This window comes from Panthera onca, chromosome B2 (assembly GCF_046562875.1).
Source record: "Panthera onca isolate mPanOnc1 chromosome B2, mPanOnc1 haplotype 2, whole genome shotgun sequence".
Lineage (NCBI taxonomy): Eukaryota > Metazoa > Chordata > Mammalia > Carnivora > Felidae > Panthera > Panthera onca.
Genome location: NC_138343.1, coordinates 106,336,005 through 106,348,492, shown reverse-complemented (window position 1 = coordinate 106,348,492; position 12,488 = coordinate 106,336,005). Strand labels below are relative to the sequence as shown.

The 12,488-nt window shown below is 34.8% G+C and overlaps 1 protein-coding gene and 1 long non-coding RNA gene across 4 annotated transcripts in view; one reads left to right on the top strand and one right to left on the bottom strand.

Moving 5' to 3' along the window:
- The window catches only part of CEP85L (centrosomal protein 85L), a 164,592-nt gene that overhangs the window by 131,056 nt on the left and 21,048 nt on the right, over window positions 1–12,488 (top strand). For both annotated transcript variants that reach the window (XM_060616511.3, XM_060616510.3), the window contains 4 exons: window positions 2,052–2,204; window positions 4,130–4,284; window positions 8,289–8,406; window positions 9,447–9,497. In XM_060616511.3, the coding sequence (XP_060472494.1) occupies window positions 2,052–2,204; window positions 4,130–4,284; window positions 8,289–8,406; window positions 9,447–9,497 (477 nt within the window). The remainder of the gene's footprint in view (window positions 1–2,051; window positions 2,205–4,129; window positions 4,285–8,288; window positions 8,407–9,446; window positions 9,498–12,488) is intronic.
- LOC132667572 (uncharacterized) overlaps window positions 1–12,488 on the bottom strand; it is a 33,255-nt gene that overhangs the window by 3,346 nt on the left and 17,421 nt on the right. For both annotated transcript variants that reach the window (XR_009605236.3, XR_009605237.3), the window contains 2 exons: window positions 3,903–3,971; window positions 1,950–2,051 (listed from right to left, as the gene is read on the bottom strand). This is a non-coding gene — a long non-coding RNA (uncharacterized LOC132667572). The remainder of the gene's footprint in view (window positions 1–1,949; window positions 2,052–3,902; window positions 3,972–12,488) is intronic.

Here is a 12,488-nt window from a genome sequence, read left to right as displayed (position 1 = left end):
CAGATGGATGTAGGGAAGATCATGCTAAGTGAAATAACTCAGTCAGAGAAAGACAAATACCATATGATTTCACTCATACACGGAATTTAAGAAACAAAACAAATGAACAAAGAGGAAAAGAGAGAAACCAACATCCGACTCTTAAATACAGAATACAAACTGGTGGCACCAGAGAGGCCGAGTGTGTGTTGGGTGGGTGGAGGGTAAAACAGATAAAGGGGGTGAAGAGTACACTTACTTTGATGAGCACTGAGGAATATATATATTTGTTGAATTATTGTACACCTGAAACTACAATAACACTGCATGATAATTATCCTCCAATAAAAAAAAGAGAAAAGGGGAGAAAAAAGGGAATGGCATTATGTGGTCTTTCAGATGGTCACAACAACCTGTGAGTTCTGAAAGATCACAAATTATCACAGCATCACACTTGCCTTTAATCCAGAGAAAGCCCCAGTAAATATTAGAACTTAACTATTTTATCAATGTTGCTCTTTACCCAAGTTAATAAATATATCTTAAAGTTGTTGATGGAATGAATAGATGAAAGGAGAGGTGATTTGTTTTTCCAATTGAACTTGTTTTAATAAAAGTTGTTACACAGTGGACTTAAAAGAAATTAGATAAGACATGAAAGAAACCAGATTGTGCACAAGTGTTAGCTTTAATAAAATTTTGGAAAGTGAACCATTATACTACTAATTATTGACACTTACTTCCCTGGTGAATATGGGAAAAGGATGTAAAAACCTGTAAGCTTTTGGAAGACTAGTAATTTAAGGTGAAGAAGAGTCTGGAGTTTACTTTTTAGGTAACTGTTTGTGTACACATGTTATTTGTAATTGATCTGAAATATGAAAGAACTTTGAATTTGTGCGATGAAATTTAAAGATCGTATATTTCAGGTGGAAAGGTGAAAAAATTAGTACATAAAAATCTGAGGTTCACCCTTCACAAATTAAGATATGCTGGAATCATGTACCATATAGTGTTCTATAATAGGTGTTCAATTAACATGTTCTGTCAATCCTAAAATGACATCAGTGGTATGGCAAGCTTTTATCATATGTAACTTTGAGAAAAAAAATATGTTACAAATTCAGTTATGACCTAATAAATACCTTAACAGTAGTCTTGGCTTGAGGTATGGACTGGTCTCACTAGTGCCCATATCTCTTTCCAAGTATCTGGTGATTTTTGTATGTTCTCCTGGTTTTGGTTGCATTTCTTGAGTACGTGATAAACAATTTCTTTGCAAGTCAGTAACAAAACAGCTTTAATTACTTTTAGGTATCTTCCTTCCTTCTTTTTTTTTTTTTTTTTTTTTTTTTTTAAGTTTACTTATTTTGATAGATCATGCATGCAAGGTGGGGTAGGGGCAGAGAGAGAGAGGGAGAGAGAGGAAATCCCAAGCAGGCTCCACACTGACCTGAGCCAAAGTCGCTAACCTGACTGAGACACCCAGGGGCCCCGGGTATCTTCCTTTCTTATTTCACATGAAATGTTTGGATATAGCTTTGTTAGAAATAAGAAATTGAAGTCATCCCTCCAGAGACGAATATTTGCTTCATTGATTTTAAAATTCAAATTTAAAATTCTGAAATTAAACCCTGTGGCTCTATTTCTTTGTCTTTCCAGATCGTAACTTTTTTTTCCACGCCAAATTATAATGTAATATTTTAAGGTGTTTTAAATATCATTCAAACTCAGCCCATAGTTGCAACATATACACAGTGTCGAAATGACAGAGATGAATAGCTTCAACCAAGTTTGTATATGTGCAGGCAATAAAAGCTATGTCATCCCTGCTACCTGGCTGACTGCAGTTCATAGGATGCCATCAGTTGCAAAAGCAAACAAAAATTTCAAAAAATTTCTTGACTTCAGTGATATGACAGTTTCTAAAAATGTGAATCTTAGAGTTGATGAAATAAGGTGAATCTTACCTGAGTTGGTGGTAGTCTAAACTATAACCTGGAACTGTTGGTTCTGTTGTTATTTTTTTAATGGCACAAAGCCTCTGAAGATCCATAATCTTTTTTCTTTAGCTTAAAACCAGAGATAGATATATCAGTAGCCTGAAAAAGAAATGTCAGAAGGAATCCGAACAAAATAAAGAAAAGCAGAGAAGAATTGAGACCTTGGAAAAGTATCTGGCTGATCTTCCAACTCTAGATGATGTACAGAGTCAGAGTCTTCAGGTAACATGAAATAAAATGCTCACTTTTAAATGACTTGAAAACATAACCACTTTATTAGGTTGACTCTTTAGAAATTTCATAATTTTTAGAATTTAAAATTTTGGTTCTACATTTGGCTAATTATATTAAATTGATGTGTTTAATTGCTGTCTTTAGAATTAACTTTAATTAGAAACTTTAAGCATGAGTGTATCTTTCTTGTTGTTAATTAATATATGGTTATTTGCCTGAAAAACCTGTATGTTAGCTCTTTTACTTATTAACATTTTACTCTAAAAGGTAGTTTCTGAACCGGTCTCACAGCCCCATCCCACACATACATGCATGCACCATATGTTCTCTGGCTTTACCCAATATTCTCTGGCTCAGCCAAGGCTCAACAAGACGTTTTTTGACTGTCTTTCCAGGTATTTGTTTTCTTCATTCATCTTAACCTTTCCATAAATTCGTACACCTTAGTCTGTGGTCTCCATTCACTCCTCTTACCTCTTCTGACCATTTTTCTTTTTTACAAGTACCTTATCCAGAGTCTTTCTACCAACTCTGGTGAAGCCTTTCTTCTCAAAACCTTATTTATAAATCTGTGAAACCTACTCTTCAGTCTTTTTCAGTTTTTCTAATCATGAAATTCTCAACCTCAGTGCTATTGACATTAAAGGGTGGATACTTTTTTGTTCTAGGATTTTGTCCCGTGCATTAAAGGATGCTTAACAACATTTCTGGCCTCTACCTGCTAGATGCCAGTAGCACTGCTCCTTCCCTCCTGCCTCCCCAAAACCAAAAATGTCTACAAAAATTTCCAAATACGACCTTGGGGGAGAAATCACTCTCAGTTGAGAATCATTGGTTTAATCCATGGAGGGTCATTATTTTACAGACTCTAGGCCTACAAGGGATTCTCTGTCTATAAGACTAAGAGAGCATAATGTCAGGAAGGAACTAAAGAAGTACCACAGGAGTTGGCATGAGCAGGAACAGAGAGGAATATAGATGTAAAAACACATGTTCATACCACCTTACACCATTAGGTTGGCTAATAAAAAAAAAAGAAAAGAAAAGAAGAAAGTAACAGGTGTTGGTGACAATGTGAGGAAATTAGAATCCTTGTGCACTGTTGATGGGAATGTAAAATAGTGTAGCCACTGTGGAAAACCATATGATATGCTTCTTTAAACAATGACCATCAATTCCTCTTCTGGATATATACCCAAAGGAATTGAAAGCAGAGTCTCAAACAGATGTTTGTACATACATATGTTCATAATAACATTATTTGCAACAGCCAAAAGATGGAAGCAACCCAATCGCTGATGGATAAAATGTCGCATATCCATATAATTCACCTATAAAAAAAATGAAATTCTGAAACATGGATAAACCTAAGGCCATTGGGCTAAGTGAAATCAGCCAGACATAAAAAGATAAATATGGTATGAGGTACCTAAAGTTGTCAAGTTCATAAAGTCAAAGTGTGGTCGCTGGAGACTGAAGGCAGAGCTGGAAGGGGAGTTGTTAATGAATATAGTTTGTTTTGCAAGATGAAAAGAGTTCTGGTGATTAGTTGTACAACAATGTGAATGTAATAATACTATTTATTGTACATTTAAGCATGGTTAAGATGGTAAATTTTGTGTTCTGCATATTTTAGCATAATTAAAAATAAAAATTTTAAAGTATCCCCAAATTGAGATCATTTACCTTTCTCTCTGTCCTCTAGGAATTTCTGACCCCATTCTTTTCTTCTCCATAATCTCATTCTCCTAGCTCCTGTTACACACAAAGGAAGAAATAAAGTATTATTAAGTGCTCTAGATAAAATATACTGTGATTTTAATCACAAGCTTGTTAATAATTTAGAACACAGTTTCTAGCAGAAACACATTTAATATTCTATGTGTTATAAACTTTAAGAATTTTCTCCTTAGCTTCAGATTCTAGAAGAAAAAAATAAGAATTTGCAAGAGACTCTGCTGGATGCAGAAAAAAAGCTTGAAGAGATCAAAAAACAGTGTCAAGAAAAAGAGGCACAACTAATATGCCAGAAGAAGAAAGAAAAGGAGTTGGTAACTACAGTTCAGAGGTAAACAAACCTTTAGTAATTTTTTATTTTTGTTACTCATATTTTTCATAAAGCATTTCACTTAAGATACATTAATTTGTAACTATTACTATATTGTTATCTTAAAGGTGAACTTTTTTTTTTTAATATGAAATTTTTTTTAATATGAAATTTTATGGTTTCCATAGTAGGGGACTTTTATTTATTTTTTTTAATTTTTTTTTAATATGAAATTTATTGTCAAATTGAAAGGTGAACTCTTAAGAACTGTAAGTATTATGTCATTGAAGCAGGTTGTCTTGGCTATGATTTCACATTTTAATGCAACATACTGACGTCTTGCCAAAAGTTTTAGATGAGAATGGTGAGAATGTAACACCCCCCGCCGCCAAAACAAAAACAAAAACAAAAAAACAATTGGAAACTGAAAGTATTAACACAATCTGATGGCTTTGCCAAAAAGTAAGTAAACAAAGCGAAGCAAATACTCAGACTGCAGTCCTTAATGAGATACATCAAAGTGAAATAATTGACTCCCATTTTCCCTTACTGTAGAACAACAGGTATGGCTATTTTGTCATGTATCTTCCAAGTTTACTCATGTATCTTGCCTGATGGTACTCTTCTCTTTTAAATTAATATAGTTAGAATGACAGGGAATATCATTTATTAGTATATTTAGCTAATATATTTAATCTGGAAAATTAATACTAGATTGCTAAAAAACCTAGAGAACTACGTTATATATGCAACTACGTGCACTCTGTTTTATAAAACTTAAACCTTAATAGATGATCAAATATAAATAGCCAAAACTATACGGAAGAATAAGACAACAAAGCAACAAAAACTAAATTTAAGAAATATACTCCTCATGCTTTTCCCAATTGCATGTAACTCTAATCAAAATCCATCTGATAATTCCATGTTAATATTGCTTTACTACTTTCAAAGCCTTTAATATGCCTGGTCTACTCTTTTTCTTAGATTTCAGTGCAGAAAACATCTGATTCTGAGACATTATGGTCTTCAGTGTTTCTAATCTCTGCGTCAAAAAATTCATACAATTTTTTTTAATGTTTATTTATTTATTTTGAGTGAGAGAGTGAGTGGAGGAGAGGCAGAGAGAGAGTGAGAGCGAATCCCAGGCAGGCTCCCCCCCGGTCGGTACAGAGTCCACGCGGGGCTTGTTCTCACAAATCGTGAGATCATGACCTGAGCTGAAATCAAGAGTCCATCACTTAACCGACTGAGCCACCCAGGTGCCCCCTAAAATTCATATACTTTTAGCTTTACATTTATTTTTCCCTTGGTTTTTGCTTTCTTGCTCTTTAATTTCCCTTCCTATAACTCCACATCTTACAGTCTATTCTCTATTCTCAGAACAGCTTCCTGACCTCCACTATTTCAACCATATGTTCTTTTTCTTTCTTCTTAGAGAAAATGAGAAGAGATTTTATAGGGCATTTTGATCACAAACTCAAACTGTGCCATTTTATGAATAGAATTAGGAACACTTGAATATAATTAGTTTTGTTCCATTGTGTGCTTTTATATATTTAATATGATATTATACCTTCTCTTTTATTTAGATTTTCTCAAATATCTAAAAATCAAATATTTAGATTTTCTCAAAATTGAGCCTAGTCTTTTTCATTAGACTTAGTACAGTGCATTTCAGAATCCGTGTTCCATTTTTTTACCTTGATACTTTCAGAGATGTTAGCATCACAGAAATTTTCTTTTAATTTCAAGTAGATATAAAAGACCAAATAAGGTCTTCTAAAATTCTTCAGTACTTATATAGCTATGGTGTCACTTGAACTTGGAGGTAAGGGTGTTATTTCAGTTTCCTCAGCTATATGATAAACTGAAGTTCTTGTTTCCAGAAGAACTTCAGATATGTATGTGACTATGAATTATATCATTACATTTATCTGTGCCTATGTAATGTCTCTAAGTTTCCCACCTTATTAATATATGAGAACTCTTGGTATTTAAACATCAGATAAAAATTTTTCATTAGAAGTGAAAATGTAAGTAAGATATGTGGGTGGGATCCCTAGTAATAAAGTTGATACCTTTGCTATTCAAGAGATTTATTACTTTCCTAAGTGAGCATGCTTCATAATATAAACAAAACAAGAATGTGTACATGAAAAAAGACTTATTTGGTACTTTTTCATGACACAGTAAGTTGTTCCCTTCTCATAGCTGGTTCCTTTTTTTAAAGACCTTAATAGTTTTTAATGTAATTTATTTTTCTTAGAATGTTGTAACTACATAGAAGCAGTGTATTGACACTGATTTGGAGGGAGAAAGCTCATTCTGAAATAGAAATAATACACTTGTCACTTTTAGACTGAAAAAGCAAATAGTTTTATGACAAGTAACAATATATTACAAAGCAGTGCACTGCATTCATAATACATGAAAATTTGTCTGGTGCCATTATTTATTAACATATTGGAAGTGCTTTTGTGCCAGGTAGGACTGTCAGTTCTTTGCCCAGAATGTAGGTATGGCACTTCTTTCACTTCTTTATTTTTAGAAGAGAGAGAAAGCACAGGAAAGCCACAATACTTGAAAGAAGAAAAATAAGGGCTAGTATCCAAAATCTGTAAAGAACTCACCAAACCCCACACCCAAAAAACAAATAACCCGGTGAAGAAATGGGCAGAAAACATGAATAGATACTTCTCTAAAGAAGACATCCAGATGGCCAACAGGCACATGAAAAGATGCTCAACGTCACTCCTCATCAGGGAAATACAAATCAAAACCACACTGAGATATCACCTTACGCCAGTCAGTGGCTAAAATGAAGAGATAAGATATTGTGGTTTATATACACAATGGAATACTACTTGGCAATGAGAAAGAATGAAATATGGCCTTTTGTAGCCATGTGGATGGAACTGGAGAGTGTTATGCTAAGTGAAATAAGTCATACAGAGAGAGACAGATACCATATGTTTTCACTCTTATGTGGGTCCTGAGAAACTTAACAGAAGACCTTGGGGGAGAGGAAGGGGAAAAAAAGGGAGCCAAACCATAAGAGACTCTTAAAAACTGAGAATAAACTGAGGGTTGACGGGGGTGGGAGGGAGAGGAGGGTGGTTGATGGGCATTGAGGAGGGCACCTGTTGGGATGAACACTGGGTGTTGTATGGAAACCAATTTGACAATAAATTTCATATTAAAAAAATTTAAAAAAATAATGAAAATACCAAAACCCAAACTGTAAGAAGTGTGTTTCTTTTAGTGCTCTGCAACTCTTAAGTCTGATTGAAAGCTAGAGTGGAACTATTCTGATGTGTCTTTCTGTTTTGATTTTGGTCATTATTGTTAATGGTGTCATTCCTTTTAACCAGAACATGACTTATTCTTTCTTTTCTCAAGATTAACATCTTTTTTTCCCTTTCAATCTTTTACTCTTAATATACCCGAGGGGCTTCCTTTTGTTGTTTTCTCTCTGTAAATTCAAGTCTCTGCCATGAATAGCAGAGGAATAACACATTGCTGCTGTTATTAATGAAGGAGAAATGTAATAATTCTACTGGTTTTGGCAACAACTATCCTTACAAACAAACTTTGGCTGAGCTCAGAATGAAGGTAAAAGACATGTATCCATATAATTAGGCTCCCAAACAAAATCATCTTAATCAAGGAATTCTGCTTTTGCAGGGGAAGGAAAGAACAGGATTTGGACTGCAGAGCTCAGATTAGGGTCATAAGGATAAGGAACTTCATTAGGGCCTAAGGATGTCACACACTAAGCAGCTTTGGATTCTGGTCTCAAATCTGTCATTTCTAAAAAGATGACCAGCGTCCATTGTATTTTTTACTTCTATGAGATGTAGGTGCTCATTCTTATTCATATGGAGTCTGTAGGTCTTCATTATCACTCAGTTAAAAAATATTATAGGCCCTAAGAAGGGACTATCTTTTATGTTGAAGTCATCTACCAAAATCAGCACATAGAGTGGGTTTTCTTTATTTAATTGTCTTTCTAAAACATACAGCTTGCAGCAAAAAGTAGAAAGATGCCTTGAAGATGGAATTCGCCTTCCCATGTTAGATGCAAAACAGCTTCAAAATGAAAATGATACCCTGAGAGAGCAAAATGAGAATGCTAGTAAGGTCAGTTGATGTCTTTGATAATAAATATGAAATCTGTGTTATGTTGGTTATGTGTGTATGGACATATAAGTTATAGCTACTTTATATTTTTGTTAATAACTTAGTTTGAGTGTTTTTATTTGGAAAGAAAATGACTCTTTTATTTATACTTTTTAAAATGTTTAATTTGTGCATGAGTGGGGTGGGGGGGCGGGGTGCAGAGAGCAAAGGAGAGACCTAAGCAGGCTCCATGCTGTCAGTGTGGAGCCCATTGCAGGGCTTGAACTCACAAACTGTGAGATCATGACCTGTAGCCAAGATAAAGAGTAAGATGCCTAATCGACTGAGCCACCCAGGTGCCCCTATTTAATGTGTTTTTTGTTTTTTGTTTTTTTTGAGAGCAAGAGTGAGAGCAGGGGAGGGGCAGAGGGAGAGGAGGAAAGAGAGAATCTTGAGGCTCAATGCCCAGTGCAGAGCCCGATGCAGGGCTCAATCTCACAACCATGAGATCATGACCCTGAGTCAAAATCAAGAGTTGGACAGTTAATGACTGAGCCACCCAGGCTCCCCACGTTTTTTTAAGTAGGCTCCACACCCAATGTGGGACTTGACCTCACAACCCTGAGATCAAGAGTCACATACTCTACTGACTGAGCCAGCCAGTCTCTCTGAAAATGACAATTTAAGTAAATTTAAATAATTCAAATTTTTGTTAAAGCCAAACTAAGAAGAAATTATATTGCCTTTTAGCAAAACAAAAGGGTTTCTTTTCCTTCCTAAATTGTTCGACATCTGTCTCAAAGTTATTTTTATAAATTACATAGAGTTTTATCAAGAAGTAGAGGAAAACTTTTGCAGTTTTATGTATGTGTGATCCAAATAATATGTCTATTTAAAGGATACTTGGTATGAATAATTTTGTAAAAAAAGAAAATCATACCCTGATTTAAAAAAATAAATTCATTATTTCCTGTGTTTTCCTTTGTTTTCTAAATATTGGTACTTTTTAAAAGCAGTGGAAAAATTTTTAGTTCACACTGATAATATTTTCTGTGTTTTAGATAATAGACAGCCAACAAGATGAGATTGAAAGAATGATTTTAGAAATTCAGGTAAGGAATGTTTTGTACATATTTTAATTTAGCTGTATGCTGATTTACTCTTAGTGGCTATATAATCTAAAAATATTAAAGCATATATGTATTTATATGAAAAGATTAATAGCACTTGAAGTGAAGTTACAAATTCTTTAATATTAATCTTTACTTTTTTAGAATGAAAATGCTCTTTGGTAAATCAGTCATTCAAAATATTTTGAAGATTATTCTTTATTCCTTACCTTTCCTGCTTTTAATTGAGTGTAGTCTACTACTGAGAACACATTGGTTAATGTGTGATCCGATCATCAGTGATCTACTTATTAAAGATCACGGACTGTTTCCAGTCTATTGTGACTGGCCAACACTTCTCTTCCTTCTGTATTATTCCTTCTATATTATCAAAGTATAACATGTTGTTTACATATTTGTGTTTTTACCTCCTGCTTAGTTTCCTGGGAGACTGTCGTAGCTCATTTGCATATCTAGAGGTTAGAGTGTCTGATTCATAATACACAATCCAAAATTTGTGGATTAAATGGATTTTCATTTTTTTTTTATTGATTTGCCAGATACTTACTGAGCACCTACATCTGTGTCAGGCACTGTTCTTGGCACTGGGGATTCATCAGTGAACAAGCAAGTCCTGGCTATTCTAGTGGGGTGAGATGGACAAAATGGAAATACAATGTCAAGGAATGATTTGTGCCGTTAAAAAAGTAGGGTAGAGAACGATGAATAGACAGTGCTGCATTAGATACAGTGGTCATGAAGTTTTTCCTGAGGAAGTAATATTTGAACAGAGTTCTGGATGAAGACATCCAAGGGAAGAGCATTTCAGGCAAAGAGAGCCACCAATGCCTGAAGGTGTCTTTTGTACTCCATGACCAGCAAAAAGGCTGCTAGTCTGGAGTAGTGCAGTGCTTGTGAGGAAGAGTGGTGAGAGGTGATGGTGAAAAGTAGTCTGGGGCTAGATGTTCTTTGTATTTTATTCTGTGTATGATGGAAAGCCGTTGGACATAATTTTGCTGAATAATTTTATTTTTTTTTTGTACCTCCTAATTGTTTTACTTCTTAAAAATGGAAGTAAAGGAGCGCCTGGGTGGCTTGGTCGGTTAAGCGGCCGACTTCGGCTCAGGCCATGATCTCGCGGTCCGTGAGTTCAAGCCCCGAGTCGGGCTCTGTGCTGACAGCTCAGAGCCTGGGGCCTGTCATGGGTTCTGTGTCTCCCTCTCTCTCTGACCCTCCGCTGTTCATGCTCTGTCTCTCTCTGTCTCAAAAATAAATAAACATTAAAAAAAAAATTAAAAAAAAATGGAAGTAAAGAATAAAAAGATAAATGGTTTAAGTGTCAGAATTATAGATGGTATGATTTGTCTTTTACGCATGTTAAGTGATTTATCATTTTAATCACACAGTAGGCCAGTTCAGCAAGTGTGTGGGCCTGCTGGATTGGTTCACAAGGTTATACTCTTTAATCGGTATTCCTGTAGACATAAGTTCAGTTGTTCTACAAACCATTCAAATCACAAAATGGTTAGGTTCCTTCAGCCATTATTATTTGATTTATTATAGGCCATAATAAAAGGAATTTATATTTCACTTGGTAACATTTTCTAAGAAATCAGTCAAATAAAAGTTATCTCCGTCCAAATTAAGGACAGTGAAGATGGTCCTTTGACACTGAAATTTTGGTGGCTAAGACTTGTAAGAGTTTATTAATTCATCACATACTATCTCTCACATTACAGATTATCAGGATGTATTTATATTAATTGAAATATGCCTTTTACTTATTTGTGGTGGCATCTTAATACAATTTATTTTTACATATCAACCAAGTCTTTTAGTCACATTTAAATATCATGACCATATATAAATGAATATGTAGAAGAATATGTAATTGTATGCCATTCTATTCTTTCATCTTAACATGCTTGAGTAAACATTTCTTTATTTTTTCAAACTAATGAATGAAAATCAAATTATTGAGATGCATTTATTTCCAAATATTTGGGGCCAGACAATATACTCATTAATTCTATTGTCTTGTTTTTTGAAGCAATGAGTAAGTCATTGTTGCCATCTAGATCTATAGATCTTGTATATGGTTTGCTAACAGAGACAGATAGTAAATGTTGATAACTGTCGAGGGCAGCTATATTTATCAAGATATTTAAATAGAAAATTATAGAGGATGACAAATATGCTTAAAATGATGACAAAATTTTTTGCTTTGTGTTTCTTATGAAAACTTTTGAGTTTTTGGCCCCTTATAGTTAAAAAAGTTAGTTTTTTTATTTGGTGGTTTCTGATGAATATAAAAGATGTGTTCTCTGTGAACATCTAAAAATATTGCTTATTCTAAAAATTTGATACTAGTTGTTTCCCTAGCATTGGAAATCACAGAGAGAATCTTTTTTTATTATTTTTTAAATATTTTCTTTTATTTATTTTTGAGAGCAAGAGAACACAAGTGAGAGAGGGGCAGAGAGAGGGAAACACAGAATCTGAAGCAGGCTCCAGGCTCCAAGCTGTCAGCACAGAGCCCGATGTGGGGCTCCAACTCATGAACCATGAGACCATGAATTAAGCCAAGGTTGGAAGCTTAACTGAGCCACCCAGGCATCCCACAGAGAGAATCTTAAAGAGAACACTTTGAGTTGAAGAAGAATTTTTGTTGCTTTGTACTATAGTTAATGGGCTTATTATCAAGTTGATACACATAATAGAGCAGTTCCCTTTAATTACTAGTTATTTAAAACTGCCTAGTCTTGGGGCACCTGGCTGGGTCAGTCAGTTAAGCCTCCAACCTCCTCTCAGGTCACAATCTTGCAGTTCATTCCTGACTTTGAGCCCCACATCAGGCTCTGTGCTGACAGCTCAGAGCCTGGACCCTGCTTTGGATTTTGTCTCTTTCTGTCTGCCCCTCCCCTTCTCACCCTATGTCTGTCTGTCTGTCTGTCTGTCTCTCTCTCTCTCTCTCTCTCTCTCCCCCTTCCTCCC